The sequence below is a fragment of the Alosa pseudoharengus genome, unplaced genomic scaffold (genome assembly GCF_046254945.1).
Source record: "Alosa pseudoharengus isolate Yale_2024_CS ecotype anadromous, Long Island Sound unplaced genomic scaffold, YU_APseudo_1.1 YU_APseudo_1.1_scf_2, whole genome shotgun sequence".
Classification (NCBI taxonomy): Eukaryota; Metazoa; Chordata; class Actinopteri; order Clupeiformes; family Clupeidae; genus Alosa; species Alosa pseudoharengus.
The window spans coordinates 6,665,758-6,685,901 of record NW_027468663.1 but is presented as its reverse complement, the minus strand read 5'-3'; the positions used below and the strand labels follow the sequence as shown (position 1 = coordinate 6,685,901).

The window sequence follows — 20,144 nt, the reverse complement described above, 5'->3', positions numbered from 1 at the left end:
CAAAATGACACCATTATATTATGTAACATATTAGTTTCCATTTAGCTGTCTCTGATGGTCATAAGCGGTCATTGTCATTGACTAAGTCATGGTTTCTACTCACTAATGAGTTTTTATCTACCGTAGCCTCCTCAGCATGGCATTTTCTATTTACTAGTCAACTGGATATCATCACCTAGAGAACGACATATGAAAATGCTTATGTACGACATAAGCTCATCACACTGACATTTTGACAGGAGATTCTAGCTACTGTAGCTGCATGCAAAACACATCTACATCTGAATGAAAACACCACATCTGATTGAACACACCTGTATGTGAGCCTCTGCTTCTCGTCACTTCAATATACTGTATATAAAGACATATGCTAGCTGTCAGTGGGTGTACTTTGATTGGGGGGGTGGGGCTATGGTTATGGATTGGTTACCTGGTGCACCAAGAGTTCGGCCACCTCTACATGGTTGTTGAGCGCCGCCAGGTGCAGTGCCGTGTAGCCGTCGTCTTTCTTCTCATCCACAATCCAGGGCCTGGGGAGCTTGGACAGCAGAACACGCATGGCACTGAAGGGAGGGAGAAGAGAGAGAGATAAAGGGAGGGAGGGAAGGAGGGAGGGAGAGAAAGAAAGAGAGTGTGGTTATTGCACTTGTAAGGTGACGTCACTTAACAATAGGCCGGTGTAATTGCTTAAACGTTGCAAGTCCTCCTTATCCCTGCTCAGGTGAACGATGAGGGATCGGTAACTATTAACATTCATCTCACTGCTGCAGTAATAGTATCCTATGCATAATGCGCCTATCATCAGGATGCCTGTTTCTTGCTGGGGGAATGCTAATACGCCAACACGCGGCTGCTTATCGAGAGCCCGCTGAAGGTTCATGAAGGTCACAGGGAGGGGACAGAGCCGCAAGAAACCACGATAAGAGAAACAACGAGATGGGGATGCCTGCACAGGGGACAGCGTGCAAGTGGCAACCAGGGGCTGAGACTCTGTAGGAGCACACCCTCTCTCTCTCACACACACACACACACACACACACACACACACACACACACACACACACAGACACACAGACACACACACAAACAAGAGGCGGCTGATTGGGAATCTGTGCAGCATCTGCCAACAGAATGGGCTGCATCGGTGGGTGAGCAGCGAGACAGATGAGATAGACGAGAGGAAGCCAGGCAAAGGAAAAAAAAAATGTAGCTATGGCAAAAAAAGAGTGAAGGCAGGAATATGGACATCAAAGAACAGTCTGAGGGGACTCGGGGCGTGATGCACATCACTTCTCTGCTCTCGGAAGGTGTCTGACCTTTCCCCTCTTTCATCTCTCTATCTCTCTTTCCTCCTCCTTCTTTGACTGTCTTCTTCTGTGCTACTTCAGAGTGGTTCTGTGCCACTGGTTCCGTACAACAGAGTGACCTACGGATCCTACACCATCAATGGGCGGCACATTTTATGCAAAGACAATCTGTCTCTTTGAGTTTGGTAGTCCGGGCCGCGCTCTGGCACTCATTTGATCCCCCCTGTGTCAAAGTGGCAAAGGTAACCTCAAAACGTCTTGAGGGCTTTGCCATTACCCTAAGAATTATTCTGAGAACAGCTTTTATTCTCTTCGATAGCTTGAACATAATGGAGGGAGAAAAAGAGAAAGAGAAAGAGAAAGAGAGAGAGAGAGGTGGGGATGATGTAGTGAGAAAGAGGAGAGGTTAATGAAATGTAATTTCTGTGATGAGAAAAGGTGCTGGAGCACAGTCCACTGGAGAGCTGCACTGCTGCAGGGTGGATTGTGCTTAAGCCAGTCTCTGGCTTTTGTGTGATAGAAGAGAGAGCTAAGGGGGGGGGAACAGAGAGAGAGAAGGAGAGTGAGAGAGAGGAGAGAAAGAGGGGGAGAGAGCACATCAGCAGCTTCATACCGACTTGAAGCGCTGCAGAGCAGCGTTGCTGTGCTGCAGTGCATACGCCAATGTGAGTGTGTTCTCTCACTCTCACACACACACACACACACACACACACATATTTGCACCTGCATTGCCTGGAGCTACATACATCAGTTCATTTGGCAAAGACCGATTAAACATCCAAGTGTGACTGCTGCTTTTATGGCACAACTCTAAAAGGAACATAGGACAAGATAATGATCCAGCTGCTCGCTATAGGCTTTTGCTGGTTTCACACGCTCTTGATGATAAATATTATATGCATATTGAACACAGGCACTCTATATTTAGGAAAGAGATACATTCACTGGGAAGCAGTCAGTGGTAATGAGGACATGATACCAGTTCTGTTGTTTTCAAGGACAATAAAGTGCTAAGTGAAAATACCACACGAGTAAATCTATGGGCAAGGTATAGCTGTTAGGCTGGAAACTGCTCCCATTCTTTCTGTGCGTCTGAATGTTACAGACAAGTTCCAGAGGGGGCTGGACTTTGGGAAGCCTGGATGCATGCTCTGCATTACTGCACATGGAGACTTTCCTAGAAACAGAGTGGGAAAGGAAAAAAAACCCAACATACCCCAAGAAGGTTGCGCTTGCGTCACATCCGTCTCTGCTGCAGTCAATAGTGCATTTGCTAACACACAGATCTGCCTTAGCCTGACTGACTCCACGGCTGGGCAGAAAACTGTCAGAGGCATCTAAGGCCTGGCACCCCCCTGGCGAGGGCTGGGGGGTGGTTGGCGTTGCGTGGACACTGGCCAGGGTGGTTGTGGTAGGGTGGCGCAAGGGGAGGCGGGCCCCCACAGATGCAGCCTGGACTGACAGGCTCCCTGCCATGTTGGGTGGATTGGGCGGCATAAATATTAATGCACAGGCTGGCACTGCTGCATTGCAGTTAGATATTTGTTAGAAAGGCAAAGAGAAAAAAAGAAAGCAAGAAAGAGTGAGAGAGAGAGAGAGAGGGAGGGAGGGAGAGAAAGAACGGGCCCTTTCTCCTTATGTAAGGATGAGGTTGACATGGGAGCCAAGGTTGAACGGGCATGGGTGTGCATGCAGCAGTGTCCATGGCTGACGATTTAAGGGTGTGTGTGTGTGTGGTTCTGTATGACCTGTGTGGCTTATGTGTAGAGTGGGCTTTACAAGATGGGGAGAAAGGCAAAGCCTCAGAGGCGGGTGGGTGATTTGAAGGCAGAAACAGCAGCTTGCTTCCCCTCCAGTGGACTTTCTGTGGCCTATATCCTGAGCATACGGCAAACACTGCAAGCAGAGCAGTGGAGAGGAGAGTAGAGGAGAGGGAAGGCAGGAAGCAAAATGGAGAGCGAGGGAGAAGTGAAGTGAAGAAGGCGTGATGGAACTGGGTCACCCTGTGAGATGCTGGGGTCCCTCAGGAGCCAACCGGCAGGGCCTGTTGTCTTGTGCAGCCCGGGCGCAATTTGTCATTGACAGGGGAGCTCATCGCCTTTAAAAAGTGGGGAGTGAGAAGCGGCTCCAGCTAAAACAGCACAAACACATGCAAGCAAATACACCGGAGGGTTTGTGTCCACCTTTTCAACACCAGATGGAAAAGCAAGGATGGAGAATACCAAAAATAACTTGAAGCTGAGCAATTTGCATATTTAATGGCCACGTCCTGCAGGTATGCAATGTCCTGTAGGTAAACAATGTCTGAATAGCACGTGTGTGGAATGCTAGCATCCTCACTTGTGCTCCAGGAGGAGAAAATCCTTGAAGTCTAAGAACCAGTCACCGTCCCAAAGGTGGGCTGGGAAGGACTTTAAATAAACCGTAAAATCAACAGTCTGCGCATTATTAATGCCATCAGCGGCTCTGTCCCCTGGGAGTACTTCTCCAGACGCCATGCTAGCCGTTGGAGAATATGACAGCTTGGGCTCATGCCGTTCATTTGCATGTGCCGTCCTCCTGTGCCAAAGCAGCAGCTACCCAAGTGTGACTTGCTACAGTACGTGTGTTTCACTGCATAGGTGTGTGTGTGTGTGTGTGGGTGTGTGTGTGTTTGTGTGTGTGTGTGTGTGAGAGTGAGTGTGTGTAGGGGGTGAGTTTTAGGAGGTGCCCAACAGGCAAAATACATAGAATCAAAGTCACTGCAGGACTGTGGGGAAGATGTGTAAACGAAAAAAAAAGACATGCATTTTCTGAGCCCTGGCTGGAAATCAGTTTCTCCCTTTCAGTTTGACCTTACTGCGCCTTTGTCTTCCTTGTGTGTGCGGCTTCATTAAAGGGCATTAGCATAAAGGCTGGGGGTTAACCCGCTGCATTTCTATGATGTTCCCTTGTCAGCGCCAAGCCGAGGCGCTGCTGTTTGTGCCCCGCACCGCGCGCGAGAGCACTGGTGCATTCTAAAAGGGCGAGGACTGCACCATTCCACCGCAGAGGCTGAGAGAGAGGTGCAGTACCTAGCTTAAAAAGAAACCCTTCATTCATTTTGCATTTCTGAGCTCAGCCTTTTCAAAGCAATCATTCTAGACGGAGAACGAGCCAACAGCCCACTGATACCCACGACCCAATTATTTATGCTCTTCTTTCCCTCTATCAGAGTGATAAAAAAAAATATGCTGCTGCAATAAAAAGAAGGCCTTGCTCTGCTAACAGATGCCCCTGATCTCACAGATAACGGTGCACAGATGAAGAAATCAAATCTTGATGGGGAGAAATAAAAATAAAAATACTTATCCATCAGTAAATACTTCAATTTTAAAGATGCAAGCCAGAAATAAAAAAAGGACCAGTTTCTCTGATCTGCTCATCTTTTCTTAGGCTGAATGAGTGTGTCCCATCCTTCTCTTCCAGGAACGCCAGTTGCAGGAATACACAAAATATGACAACATGTCACCCACCACCACCACCTCACTTAGAGAGCATATGGCATTTGACAGCGAGGTATACTGGAGAATTACTTCCTTCATGGAGCAGTGGAGAATTCAGTCTCTGGGAGTAGAGGTGTTCGATCGGCCGCCAGCCTCAGCTCTGTCAACATCAGCGGGTGGGGGTGGGGGGCTGTGGGGTGCTGGGGACGTGGGGTAGGTGTTGTGTTGGGGGAGGGGGGTTCCCGACAGAAGCATTGCTGATGTACGGCGGGGTCATAAATCTCTGGCTCTAAATCACCTCAACTCCAAACTGTTTACCGGAGGTGCTGGAGCTTAGACTGTGCGAGCTGCAGGGGGTTTCTAGTGAGCTTGTTTCTCCAGCAAATCTCCTCTCTTTCTCTCCATCTTGCCCTCAGTCTTCGAAAACGGGGCATAAAAAGGCCCCCTAATGAATTACCGGAAAATTCTCTATGATGCATCAGTCGAAAAGGAAATTGGACATGCTGAAAGTTCAGTCTTGTCTTGCCTAGCTTGTCCAACAAGTCGTTCACTACATTCCAATAATGTACAATATATGTAACAGACAGGTGAGGGTGCAAAGAAAGTCTTCAGGAGGTTTTTGGTGGAAGCCAATAGTAGTTTGCCACTGTTCCCAAGTGAATACTAACAATCTATTTTCTGAGCTGGTAACTAAAATGCACAGTGTGTGCTGTTTGTGTGTATTCTTGTTCTGGAACCACACCCACCACACACACTTTAAAAGTTCACTCTGCAGTTGACAGGCTGCATTAGATGACCTCAGAGACGTTGACCTCTCAGGGAACCATGCAAGTTTCCACGGCTACGGAATGATAAATTATTCAACGGCTAAGCAGAGGTCAGATGTGAACACAGGTTAGAACATGAGGCATGGATCTGCACTAATGGCTATCCAGTCTTAAACATCATTCAAGTGTGTGCCTCCGCCACCAGACACTATAACCTGCGCAGGCAATGTGTAGTGAAGCCAAACACAACTCTAGTGTATCAGGAAAGAAGTGGCACAAAAGTGCATGCCCATGCAGCAACCGCTTCACGTGCTGGGAGAGCTCCCGGCATACTTTATACTTTAACAACAAGTTTGGGATCACAATTAAAGAGGAAGTTCAGTGACACTGAGTTGCCACGAGGGGGATGTGTATAAATAAGTAATGACAGACACCGCCTGATATAAAATGAATATGTATATGATGAATTCTCAAATAAGGTTAGAAGATATACATGTACCCTTGTCAAAAGATAGGTGAACTGCATTAATACAGCTCAGGGTGGATGTTTTAATTATTTACAGAGCAAGGGGAAAAAATACAAGATTGATGGACAACAAATCTTGTTCTTTCTAGAAAAGCAATAATCTTTGGTGAACACATGCAGCGTGAGGGTTATTAATCATTGGCTCTAAGTCTGACTGTGTCCTTGAGCAGTAAGCACCCCTCTCTCTGCACCTTCACGCCTCTTCTACTGTACGACAGGGTGTACTGGAGTTGCCCCCTTTTTTTTGGCAGGGATTTACTTTGGCACTGAGGCACAGAGAACCGCTATTGGTCCACTCAGTCCGTCTAGCTCCCTCCCGAGAGCGGAATGAGCTCTGTGAATGGCTGAAGGTGGTTGGTGTTGCCCAGATATGTGTGCCGATTGGCTTGTGTGCGTCACAGGGTTCCGGCCAGGGATGGTCACATGCAGCTGAATGGAGATGGAGTCATTTTGATCTCTACTCCCATTCAAACACAGAGGTTACCACACGATTGTGTATGTGCTTAAGTATTGCTTAAGTATTGTTCTTCAATGTCTGCATCAAGTTCACCAGTTTGGTTCATCAAGAAAATATTTCATCCATTGGTCATACAAACTTGAGTCATCTTTTTAAGACTGACAAAGTAAAAATAGTTCTGCAATGTTGGCGACTGATTAAAATGGACAAATCTAAGTGCAAACTTAAACTAGTAGCAATTTAGCAATGTGTTCAGTATAATTTCTTTCACTACTATTACAATTTTTTGATAATTAAACATTGTGGTCAAGCAGCAAGTTGCATGCTATGCTACAGTCTGACATTCCATGAGTTCATTAATATATGTATTGTATTGGGGAAGTAAAATCTGCAGTTATTTATTCTATTTTATGTAAGCTTACTTTATTTCATTTTAAATATAATCAATCTTTTCTGCTTTTATTTATGTAAAGCAAATTGAATTGCCTCTGCATATGAACTGTGGTATTTAAATAAACATGCTTTGCCCTTAACAAAATGTGAACTTGCAGTAGAGACTCATTAAGTGTTTGTGTGTGTTAGTCTCCGTGTGTGTTTGTGTATGTCGCTGAGGGGTCAGTGACTCTAGGCTGAAAGGTGGCTGCCACAGGCTTCCCCCAATAGCAGCCAAGCTGCACCCCAATAAATCACTTTTACGCTGCTTGCCACTCACCAGCCTGACCTGCTCAATGATGGAGCACTTAAAGGCACCAAGATGGAGGGAGCGAAGTAGAGGCAGAGAATGAGGAGCTGCTGTAGAGTAAATCAAACGGCTACAGGCAATCTCTTCCCCCACGGAGCCCTGCTAGGGGCAATGTCTGCACACTCAGAATCAACATAAAGAAGTTTCCGAGCTGTAGTGGTAGAGGTGTTCTAACTTGGGCAAAGGGTAGTGCACTTTGAGAAGAGAATTATTGAACTTCTGTTAGATCACAGACTTGAAAAGAACTAGAAAAGTTCTCAAAGCGATCAGAAGCTTGTTTCATCAACAGAACTTCCTCTGAATCACTTTAGACTGTCGAGTCAATTCACAAGGCATACGAGTACAGCAATCGTGTCAGATTATTAGTAACACAATAACATGCAATGTACATAATTACTAAATTGATTGTGAAATTGAATACCAATAATCTTTCTCCCAGTGCAATTGACAGGTGACCAAAGATATTCAAATTTTAGCTTAATATATTTTCACTTTCAACGCCTGTCTATAGCATTGCTACATACATTCTAATTCTTTTTGAATCAGACATGTTGAAGATAATTTTCAGCACAACCAAAACTAGGGATTTACTGCTGACCTCCCAAACACCTGTGTGTTAGCAACACAGATATACAAAATTTATTTGCTGAAACAATGTTTTTTAATGTGATTTAAATGTTTTTAATTTTTTTTTTTTATTGCATTTGTTTTATTTGCCCCATAACAATGTCTCATAAGAAAGTAAATCTTGCTCCTTGCATCTCTGCACCACTGGTAGAATAAAATCTTACTAGAGTGGGAGTGCAATCCGCTGCCAAAATGAAGCCGAAACGAATAACATTAAGAAAGTAATTTGTCTCTCTGTGCCCCTGGGTCTAAAGCAATTAAAAGACTCGTTTCAAACGTTCACCAATCATAAACATTTGCCTCTTTCAATCCAGCCAGACAAGTACTGACATGATTGATGGTATATTTTATTTTATTGTCAAATGAACTCAAACTCAAGTGGCTACAATGAAGGAGCACCTTTAAAAACCAGAAAAGCACACCAGTTGTTTTAAGGCCAACCTATTTCTGTGCAGCAATGGCAAGCCATTTTTGAAATATTTCCATTTTAACAGAATTATCAGCATGACTGGAAGAATATATAAGCCTTTTGAATGGAAATAACATATACACAAAATAACTACCGTATTTTCCGGACTATAAATCGCACCAGTCAAAAAATGTGTCATGAAGATGAAAAAAACATAAAAACACACACACACACTATATATAAATATATATATATATGTTGAACCTGAGTCGCAGGACCAGCCAAACTATGAAAAAAAGTGTGACTTATAGTCCGGAAAATACGGTAAGTACCTCAAGAGACAAACAAACAGTGTCCATATGCATTATCTCTCTGATTGATTAGTTGTTTGGCTTAACATCAAGTGTACCATCTAAGAGCATCAGGCGACATCCAGTAATTTACCTGGCACTCACATCAGGGCAGCTGTAATGGCCTCCTTCAAACATCACTGTTTGACATCACTGGCTGACGAGACAGATGGTGACTAACTGACTGATTAAGATTGAATAAGTGCAACCTGATAAAAAAAAAAGACAGCCCACTCAACCACTTCTACCAATCTGATTCAAGTGCAATAATGTTCAGATGGTAGGACTGTAAACAAAGCTGCACTACACCACACTAGATAGCATGGCATTGTGTATCAATTATGACGTTACAGTATATCCTATGTTAGCTCTGCTCTGCATGTCATGTCTGGTAATCGTGTCAATGACCACCTATGTAAAGCCACAGTACTGGCACGAAGAAGCACAGCACTGAGGAAATGTTTTAGACAAAGACGCTGGCAGGTGCACACAGCAAATGCTGTTGGAGCAGCAGCCATTCAATAGTTACACTTGCCTCATAAGATGGAAGGTTAAGCTCTAAGTAGATGCATTAGGCTGGCTCATACCTGGCAAACAGTCAATTCTTGTAATAGTCATAAACACAATGCAACGCAGTGGCAATAAATTAGAGCGGCAATGCATTAATTGAATTGCATTCTGCCATCCAAGCCAAAGATTCATTAGAGAAAATGAGGCCTCTACTGAGCCACTGTGACAGAGGAGTGATTGACCATACAATTCTGTTTTAGCACCCGCTATTAAGAGAGCGTGAACAGCAGCCAGATAAAGAACAGTGGCATTAGGTCCGGTCTGGATGTATCCCAAACGAAAAGATGAGCAACAACCCTCGCCCTCTTTCAGTGAACAGCATGGGAATCAGCCCCTTATTAAATCAAAACGTTTGATAGCAGGTGCATATGTGGATGTCTGGGGTTTAAGGCCAGCTTATTCCTCTCTAGTGGGTTTTTCTTTTCTGGGGAGGGGGGTTCCCTGAAGGGCAGCAGACATGACCGTGAGCACTGAAGAGGGATGGGGAGAACCCAAGGTCAACCCGCTGTTTCCTCAAACCCCATTATTATTTAAAAAGGGACGCTGCGCTAAACGGTGAGGAAATGTTACGCTAAGAGATTAGCTGATGCCTCCAGCAGTGCAATTAAGATGTTGGGAGAGTGGGGTAGCAAAGGCCTGGCTTTAACCAGAGCTGGTGTGGCGTGTTGTGGAGTGGTGTGGCGTGGATCAGGGAACAGAGCACACTTTCGCTCAGCCAGCCAACTTCCTAATTAAACAGATATTTCAGCAACTGTGCCGTAGGAAATGAGGAAAAAAATGACACTTGAAAAAGGAATGAAAACTCCAACATGAGGGGGAGCAGGAGAGGAAAATCATGCACCACGCAAGTAGTAAGATAAATCACAGCACACACAAAGCTGTGTGCATGAGGGAACAGGAGGCTCTCGGACTGTGCTGAGCCACCGGACCAGCTGAGCAGTGCTGTCGTAACTTTGGTTACAGGTGTGATGTAGTGCACATAGCTCTCCTGTGCCTAATAGATTTCCCACAAATACTGCCACTATCGCTACACTTCCCTCCCAAACCCTCCTCCCTCCCATCTCAGACACTCAACTGTGCCTGTTTCTAAGTATAGAGTTGAGCAGTAGCAATATCTACCATATCCAGCATGTTCCCGAGCTATTTAAAAGAGAGGTAAGTAGCGTTGAAAATGAAAGAGACAGAGGAGATGGAGAGAGGAGAAAAATAGAGAGAGGGAGAGAGAGAGAGAGAGGGTGAAGAAGAGATGAAAAGAAGATGCAGGGAGGAGGGAAAAAGAGAAGAGACCACTTTATTTGGCAGTACTAAAAATAGTGCAGCAAATGGCAGCCAGGGCTGCGCTAACATGGGCTAGCTCCTTGTTGTACAGGACGTGCAATCGATAGGCGGAGCGCTGGATGGAGGCTTCCCGGAGCATTCAGAAGGGGGGACAGCTGCATGGGGGAGGCTGCTGGGGCTGGAGCCGGGTGGTGGTGGTGGTGGTGGTGGAAGAGGAGGAGGAGGTGGAGGATGAGGGGGGGGTTATTTTTTGCACTGGTTGACTAAATATGGTCACAGGGAGGTGAGAGAGACACCGGAGAGGAGACCGTCGACTGGCCAGCACATGTTTTGAATGCCTTCCTGCCTGCCTGCCTGCAAAGCTCAAACACGGTTTAGTTTTTCTTCCCTGAAGTGCAAGCACAGGACCTACAACAGTTAGCCTCTTCCTCATCTGCCAAACCCTGTCAACGTCAATCCCCCCACCCCTCCAATGACTCGACTCTTTGACCTTTTTCCCCTAAGGAGAGACCAGCTCCTGGAAAGCCCCCACTGGGGGAGGAAACCTCCAACTTGCATCAAGCTTCAGGTCAGACACACTGGGCCGCCATCGTCAACCTCTGCCCATCTCTCATTTTATGAAAGTAAAATTAGCCCTCGTCAAAATGTTGAAGTGACATGCAGAATACTGAACAGCACTACACATAAAAAAAAACTATAAAAGTGTATTTGAGGCTTATATGGTGTAACGATCCTGGTTCTCATTTCCTTCCTAAAATTTCTGAAGCTTGCAAGTCTCCAGAGTTTCAAAAATCATATTTGACATGGCAAGCAACTCATTATCTGTCTGTTGACAGAGAGAACAACAATGGAACATAAACAGGGTAGAGCGTCCTACAGTACAGTCCTGCAGTCCTGGACATCCTCACAGAAAACCCAGAGAATGCACATGGTGGAGCCGGGGGTGGGGTAGGGGGGGGGGGGGTGCTGCAGTTCTTTTTTTTTCCCTCCCTCCTCCTCTCCCTCTGCCTCATTTTTAGAGCAGCAGCGGCAGCTCTGCGTGTCAGCATGATGTCTCTCCCCTCCTAAAAGGTAAGGCGTGAGTATGCTTTCTTCCTGCAGCTCCCTTTCTCCTCCTTTTTACCCCCCTCCCCTTGCAGTCTCTCTCTCTCTCTCTCTCTCCCCTTCACTGTCTCTCCCCCATTCAGCATGTTCAACTCCCTCCCCTGCACAGCAACCCCCCCCCCCCCCCCATCAGAGGCGCTGATTCAGCGAGTCGAGCATGCGATGGCTGCAGCAGCTGGAGCGCTCTGGAGGTCATTATGGCTCTTCACACACACTGGATGGAAGCGAGAGGGAGGAGCAGGGTGAACACGGGGGGGAAACTGAGCTGACAGGTAATATATGCCGCCTGTGCCTGCCTCCCCCTGGACCAGAGTTTACCCCCCAGCCGGCCTGCTCCGCACTGACGTCTTCCTCGTTCTCCGGTGCGCTCGCTCACTCGTTCTCTCTCTCACTCCCTCACTCACTCTGTTAGCTCGTTCCCTCTCTCCCACTCTGGGTTATTAACTGCATGTCTCGCCTTGCCCGTGTGTAGCGTGGTCGGCATGGGGGAGTGGAATTTACTGTTCTGCAGCGACACTACGAGACGAACTACTTACCGGGAGAGAGAGAGAGATGTTTTTTTTTTAAATCTTTCTATGGCTTTTGCTTTCCTTCTATCTCATCAAGGGAAAAAGGAAGAGGAAGAACGTGGAAGCATGAGGAAGTACGGGACTATAGAGGAAGAACAGGTGAACGAGGATTTGGTGGGTGGGGAGGGAGGGCTGCTATCATCCACATGGATTTGCCTTGCTTGCTCATTCTCTCTCTATCTCTCTCTCTCTCGCTTCCTCCACTCTCACTCTCTTGCCATCTCCCCCCCTCTCTCCCTCCCTCTCTCTCTTGCGTTAGCTGCGCCGGCCGCGCAGCTGCTGCAGCAGAGTGCTCTCTGGCTCATTAGCGTCTCATGGCTGCAGCGCTGCTGCTATCTGATGCCGGACTCGTTGACTCACAACCGCTGGGCTAGGGACACAACAGTCTTTTCCTTAAAAAAAAAGAAAGAGATAAATAAATACAAAAAAAATAAAAATAAAAAAGGCCTCTCATTCCTGGCCTGGATCAGATTACTTTCAGCCACTTGTGATCGGATTCACTGTTATTCTCTGCTGGGACATTTGCTTCCCTCTCGGATGCCTTTTTTTGGCCCCACCTCCTCTACTCTTGGCTCCTGGTCCCCTCTTACTTCCAAAAGGAGTTACAGGACTTCCACTTTGCCGAAGAAAAAGGATGGGAAGGATAACTCGATGACGGCTGGAGGAGAAATATTGGTATCATGGTGGGACGTGAGTTTTAAGGGAGGGCAGTCTGTGCATGTGCGTGTGTGTTGGAAAGGATAGAAAGCGGATTGACGGCAAACAGCTGTGGTGGTATATTAACTGTGGTAGCCGCCATAGCAGGAGGGCGGGCGTGGGAGGGAGGGAGGGAGACATGTGGGGTATGTGTGTCACTGGCTGAACCCACGACACTCAGGGTAGTAACCCAGTTTCTGTTGCTCTCCTGCTCTCTCTCTCTCTCTCTCTCTCACCCTGCACTCATTGCACCCTGCACTCTCTAATCACTAGGCAGAGGCAGGGGCACGGCCGGAGTGCTGCAGTGCTGTCTCCATGACTGCAAGTTAGGCGAGCCCGGCGACTACCCACCCTTCTCCTCCACTTGTGTTCCCCGTCACAAAGAGTCCATGCACAAGTGGAATCAACTCCAACGCATCCCACCGTATACTTGCTTTCCCTCCCGCCTCTCTGTCTCACTCCAACCCGCCCTGGGCCTCTCAGGCCGCTGTGACATTTCCTAAACAGGACGTCATACCTCAGACGCGCACCAGTTAGCCCCTTTGCATTCCAGAACTTAGCAACACCGCCGCGTCATCTCAGCCTCCGTCATTCATCCCCCAACTCCCCCACCCCCCCGTTCTAGATCATTCTCGCCAACATATCTTAACTTATCCAACCTTGAGCTCCTGGGCAGGAGATTCGTTAGTGCCCAGAATAGCACGTCTGAGTGTCCTTCCACTTCTGTTTTTTCCACCAGTGCCCCAACTGGGTGGCCTGGTATCTAACTGAAAAGCCCAGAGGTGCCTGAAGAAGAAGGGGGGGGGGGGGGGGGGGGGGGTGTTGACCTGTGGAATGTATAGGGCTGGGGTAAAGATTCATTAGAGAACTACTGAACATTTCACGCTGCCACGCAAACGGGTATTGATCTCTTGTACCTCAAGTGTCACAACTTGAGCTGTTGATCACAAAGCAAACAGCCAGGTGAACCAGCAGGGAATGGGAGATTTGAATGAGAAAAATCCAGGGTGGGGAAAGTATAAGGGGTGGAAAACAGTGTGTGTGTGTGTGTGTGTGTGGGGGGGGGGGGGGGGGGGGTCGTAAAAAATGCACAACACCCAGTGCAATCCGATCCACAAGTGCTGAGTGGGCATTAGCGCTTGCATGTGACCTCTGCCCTGGTCTGTGTGCCTAAAGCCCAAATCCTGCTCACAATAGCTTCCTGTTCTACTTGGATCACCCTCGTTTTCAAACATCAGCAACCAGTCTGATGTCTCTCCTGGGATGAGGTTAAAACGAGAGCCAACTGCATAGAGATGGCGAGAGACAGATGGATGAAGTGGGAGAGTGAGTTAAGGAGGGAAGAGGGAGGGATGGAGAGAAGGAGGGATGGATGGATGGAGGGAGGGAGAGTGAGAGCGGAGGGTAGTGAAAATGTGTGCAATGTTGAAGAGGCCATTTGGCTTCAAACGCACCTATTCCCAGGACAGTACAATCAACTTTCATGGACGACAAGGAGTACAGGAGCCAAGTCGCAAGGACATTGCACAGAGGGGAACAGTCTCCCCCATCTCTTGTAGCCTCAGCCCAACCTCCTTCTCTCTCTATTTTTCCTCCAGAAAAAAAGAAGCAAGGACAACCTTCTTTTGCTGCAGAAATCCCAGGCGCTGTTCTTTTCTCTGTTCCCTATGGACATCCCTGGCTCGCTCGAGGACAGCTGGGGTCACTAGGACACAGATACCAGTGCTGACCAGAACACACATGTAGTGTGCTGTGAAGGAGAGTCACTTCAAAAAAGCCTTAACTGTTTCTCTGGACTACTGCCGAAAGTCACCTTTAGGTCTTCGATATACTGCTGCATTTCTAATTGTATGGAAAAAGAACAAAAAATGGCTGTGCTGACAGTCTACAGTAAGTGAATGCAGGGGTTTGGTCTGTTCGACAAAAAAAATTGCGCCGACACCCCGGATAAGGTAAGGACACAAGCTGTGCTAGAGGCTGCCTACTTGGTGTACATACTTCTTTATGTGCCCATATGAACATATGATAACTATGGAATGTAAAGAAGTATGTATTCTTGGTCAGGTCCTGATCGTCCAAATAGGACATCAATGAATAAATATTGCTAATTGCTAATTTGACTATCATGTAGATGTTGTGGAAATATGTGGGATGCTGCAAAGGGAGTGTGGTGTAGAATGCGTTTACAATTGGGGGGTAGGCTGTGTGCTGACTGCAGTAAGGAGTAAGACAGTGAAGTTACTGCTATACATCAGTTTTAAATGAGTGTTTAAGCGCAGTTGTGTGCAATTTGCTAATATCAGTTAACAATTAGTTTAATTATGGTTATAATCTAAAAACATAATGATCATTGATGGATCATTCTACACAGATTTTTTGTTGTGAAAAGGAGTGGTCTGATTGAGCTTTCACGTGCTAATCTAGTTGCCAAAATATGCACACTTGCCTTAACGCGAAAAGACCAATGATTGGGCCGAGACATCTCCATAGGAACAGAGGTTCCTTTCATTATTGGTGAGTCTACTGCATTACAGGCCTTGAATCTTAGCCAGCCGCAACTTATCCTTACTTCCGCAGGCATAGTGGTATGCCACGGCCAGTCCAAATAATTAATACCATAATCTTTTCCAAAGGTCCTTTCCACCTTTCTCAGAATAAAATATGGGGGAAGGAGCATTGGGTTGTACTCGCCTTTTATTTTAGCCCACTGAAGGTGTTGGACCAGTGGCACAGAGCTGCTGAGGTAATAGATCCAGAAAGGTGCAAAGCCCTCATTTCTTTTTTTTTTTTTAGTTTATAGCAACTGGCCTCCCAGTACTGGACCATATGGTAGCCTGTTTTAACCCTTCCCAGTGCCCCCGGTACACCCCTCGACCCCTCAAGCTCTGATTCCTGGCCCCATTGTTCAGGTTTGCTAGGCTTGCCAAATGCTTTGCTGGGCCGCATGGCAGCCAGATTAGAGCAGGAGCAAATGACAATGCAGGATCAGAGTGGGGTCTGCCTGTCAGCTGATTCTAATTGTCGCCCGGCTCGCACAAATGCGGGAGGTGGCGGGATAGGGGGAGTGGGGTGGTGGCGTCAGCAGCTGCAGTCATGCCCTTCTCCCTATTCCAGCCCACGAGCTGGTGCCCTTTCCAGAACTAACACTTTCCACTCGTCTCTTTTCTATTGTCAGTATTTTAGTGGTGTGTTCCGACAACCAACAACACTGAGCATTCTATCCATAATGCACAACGCTGGAATCTTCTCTAAACACGCTCGGGTTATTTTTTGCATGCACTTTTCTGGCAGGTGGTTGTGTGGAAGCACACCAGAGGTGGCACATCACTCTCACTTAAAAGCTATGGTGTTTTTATCACAGACCATCAAATGCAGTTAATTACAGTGGAAAAGGCAAAAACACTTGCTAGTTTGCTACCAAAGAAAAAGAGCTGCAATTTGTAACCTACTTTTCACATTTGAATGTGCTCCACATATCTTCCGTAGTGAGGTCATATTTGATTTATGAGCAGAGAGAGTCTAGGATTAACCGTTGGCATTTCAATGCCTTGCTTTAACAGACATGTTAACCTCCCACTACCATGACACTGCCCCGTGTCAACTAAGAGGACCGGCTAATAAGCGCTTCTGCAGAAGCCAAGATGAAGGACATATCTTTTTGACAATGCAAGGTGAAATGGCCTCAGTGAGTGAACGCTGGCTGGGGTGGGTCAGTGGGGGTCTTTCTCGCCTGCTGTCTTCCAACACTCTGCTCTGCATAGGGTAGTTTTAATCTTGCCGTCATGGCAATGCCTGCTCTTACTCCCTCGCCCCCTCCCTCCCTCCGCTGTCCTCTTCTCTTGCATGAGTGACACACACAACAGATGCTGACATTATCAAATGTTCGGCAGTCGTCCTTGCCTTTGCCCTGTTATGGACGATGCATTTGGGAGGAGAGGTGGCTTTAACCACCTGATCCAAAGATAGCATGCAAGTGTGTTTTACAGGGGGAGAGGGGAGCAGTGGTGAAAATAGCACTTTAAAAGACCACTTTACTAAAAGGAACCGGCTATAGCATCCCTCTGTAAATACACAGCTGATGTTTGTTTATGTTTTTTTAATTCAGAAACACCAATTTGGCAAGTTAAGCAAGTAAACACAAGTTAATTGCCGTGTAGAAAGTAGCTTCCGTTTGATATCAACTGACAAAACAGTAGCACCAGGGACGCACATGCTCAGTATATTTGCTTATTTACAGCTGCTATGGGACACGGCCTAGAGACGTGGGAATGCAGGTTAGCTTCCTCCGTTTCTCATCAGCTGAATTTAACCAGAAGAATTACCGCACTGTCGTCCCTGCATGTAGCCTGAAAAGGCAGTATAAGTGTGAGTGTGTGAGTGTGTGTGTGAGTGTGTGTGTGCCACAGAGAGGGAGAGAGCGAGAGGCAGAGCGGTACCTTCTCAGTGGTCTGAGCGGCACTGTGCCCACACCAGCCTTCATCCATCAGCTGCTGTAATTGCTACATGACTCCCGGACATTTGACTCAAGTGCACCACGACGGATTATTATTATCCTTTTCTCTGGGTACAATTTTTCTTTTTCTACAGAAGGGGGGCCACGACCACTGGATAGGGAAGGGAAGGGGTACTGCCAGAGAAAGGGGGTAGCACACTGGCTAGAGGGGGAGGAAGAAAGGAGGCACATGGGCATAAGGTGAAAGTGAATAATGTGGTCGTGGCACAAAAAGAGCTGTGGAAGAGCACTCAAGGAAAGGGCACCCCTCGCTGGTTTTCAAAAATGAAGTACTACAGGGCGGTGATGACTAACCGAGGCACTTTTCAAAGGAGTTTTCGCTCTCTGTCACCCTAGCGGAGGTGGTTTGTCAGCTTGAGTGCTTCCAGTGTAAAAATGCAGAACCAAGATTCATATTCAGATCGAGTCTCCTATTCAACAGTGCTTACCCAATGCTTTGCTAAAGCTGGTAAAATGGAACCAAATCACCTGTTCAATGGATTTGGTCCCCTTCAACCAGCTGTAGCTATGCTTTGATGACACCGAGAACAGCAGCCATGTTAAGCTTGTGTTTTCTGTTCACATATATTTCTTCATCTCCACATGTGACAGGGTTGACTGTGTGACTGCAATGATTTCATGTATGCTAAATATACTAGATATTTTTAAATAGCACTTCATTAGCCATAATGTGAATATATTCCATGTCACCTGATGTAAAGGGTAGAACTGAAGTTGTAACTGCATTTATGTGTGCCTGTGCTGTTTTTCTCTAATTGGCTTAATGAGTTTTTATAGTTTTATTATTTTATGCATAACAGGAAGAAATAATTAAGTCTACTTGTGTATTTCAAACTTAATTCACCTTTTCAGCACTTATCCTTGCCACTTTTGTTATGTGAATAGAAAATCCAATGCTGCCAGTGTGATACTTGTACATTAATTTGCTGGAGTTTCAACCGACACAATTACACACATTCTCTGTTTTATACTTTTTGTTTTTACAAAATAAAAATTAGTAGTCATTTTAAAAAGTGCCGCCATGTTATTATTTATTACATTGTTATTGACCTCGACTTATTTGTCCTTCTAAGCAGTTGTTCAAAATTTTGCAGCCTATGTATAGCCAATGGAGATATGAGGGGACACATAAGCTCCGACAGGGCTTGCATGCCTCTTTGAGAATGCAGGGCAGGACTGCAAGAGCTGAATGGGGAATGCTGGGGGTGTTAGCAGCACAGAGCAATGAGGAGTGGGGTGGGGAGGTGGCTCCATACAACCGGCTAAGAGACATCAGAGAGAGCCTTTTACAGACTTGCAGAGAGTGAGAGCAAGTGTGTGTGTGTGTGTGTGTGTGTGTAGGACACAGGCAGACGAGTGAGTGAGCAAGAGACAAGAGAGAAAATGAGCGTGAACATGATCTCACTGCGACACATGCAGGCAGAGTAGCCGCTGCTCGCCTGCCCCAGCCCAGCTCGCTGACAGCGGGTGAGGAATGGGGATGGAAGCCAGATGCCTCCAAATCTGGGAGGGGGGTTGGGGGTGCTGGACACACAAATCACTTCAGCACACCCTTCAATGGCTGGCCCTCTCCGAGTGTCGCAGCAGCGTGCGCACACACACTTTTTACACTGCCTGTGTTGGAGCAGCCCCCACATACACCCCCAGAGCACTAGATCACTAACACACGCACACACTCACTCCCTCCTAACTCCACTCATCCTCGTCCATGTTGCTCTGACCCCTGCAACACACACACACACACACACACGGGAGGCTGAACAAATATACCTGCTTCTGACTCAGACAGGCAGCTACAAACAACACACAACACATCCAGCCTGGGACATGCCCTGGAAAATGGATTGAAAAAAAAAAACTCAGAATGCCCCCATTTACCCAACCCAGGGCAACGAATCAAGCCCTGACCACAGGCGACAGCATTACACAAGAGTAGCAGCAGCAGCAACGCTGCCAGTGGCTTTTACATTAGTCAGCACATTCACACATCTGGGGTAGGACAACTGGCAGGCTCCGGGGCCACAGTCACGCCAACTCCACCAGCGACTGGGAGCAAACAGCCGGGGCATATGTACCAGGCAAGGGCTGATCAGCTTGAGCACGCTTAGGTACCTGTGCAATGTACCGTCTGCTCATCCCAGGGACCCACTGCACCCCATAAAGCACCTCCTCTAGAGGACCACAAACACACCACACACCGCGAGTAATTACGCTCCCCGTAACGACTGCCGGCGGTGGCGGCCTCTATTGGTTCTGGCAGAGTGAGCCATTAAAAGGGGTGGGGGGGGGGGGGGTCCTTAATTATTTTTCTTTTTTTCCCGCTTTTCCTGAATCACACTGCGTTCCCACGCAGTAGGAGGAAGCCACTCAGCGTGGTAATTAACAAACAGGTCGGTCCATTTGTTGGCGAGAGTAGAAAACGGGTGAGAAGCTAGTAAATGTGGGTGTGTGGTGGCGTCTGCCTGCCACCGCGGGGCCAATCTGTGTGAGTGAGCGGCCGTTTGTGTATTGGAGTGAGTGTCCGTGTGTGTATTGGAGTGAGTGTCTGTGTGTGTATTGGAGTGAGTGTCCGTGTGTGTGTGTGAGTGAGTGAGTGAGTGTTTGTGTGCAGCACTGTTGTGAGTCATGGGCTATTAATCGTATTGTTTACAGTGCTGTAACGGCACTGCCTCACCATGCTGTGCCAGAGAGCCACTGAGAGTAACCAGTCGCCTGCTGAAAGCCTGAGGACTGCTGCAGTAGACACTCTCACACACACACACACA

The 20,144-nt window shown here is 47.1% G+C and overlaps 1 protein-coding gene across 3 annotated transcripts in view; it reads right to left on the bottom strand.

Moving 5' to 3' along the window:
- Positions 1-20,144, bottom strand: part of mib1 (MIB E3 ubiquitin protein ligase 1) — a 60,457-nt gene that overhangs the window by 15,115 nt on the left and 25,198 nt on the right. For all 3 annotated transcript variants that reach the window (XM_076293499.1, XM_076293501.1, XM_076293500.1), the window contains one exon: positions 431-563. In XM_076293499.1, the coding sequence (XP_076149614.1) occupies positions 431-563 (133 nt within the window). The remainder of the gene's footprint in view (positions 1-430; positions 564-20,144) is intronic.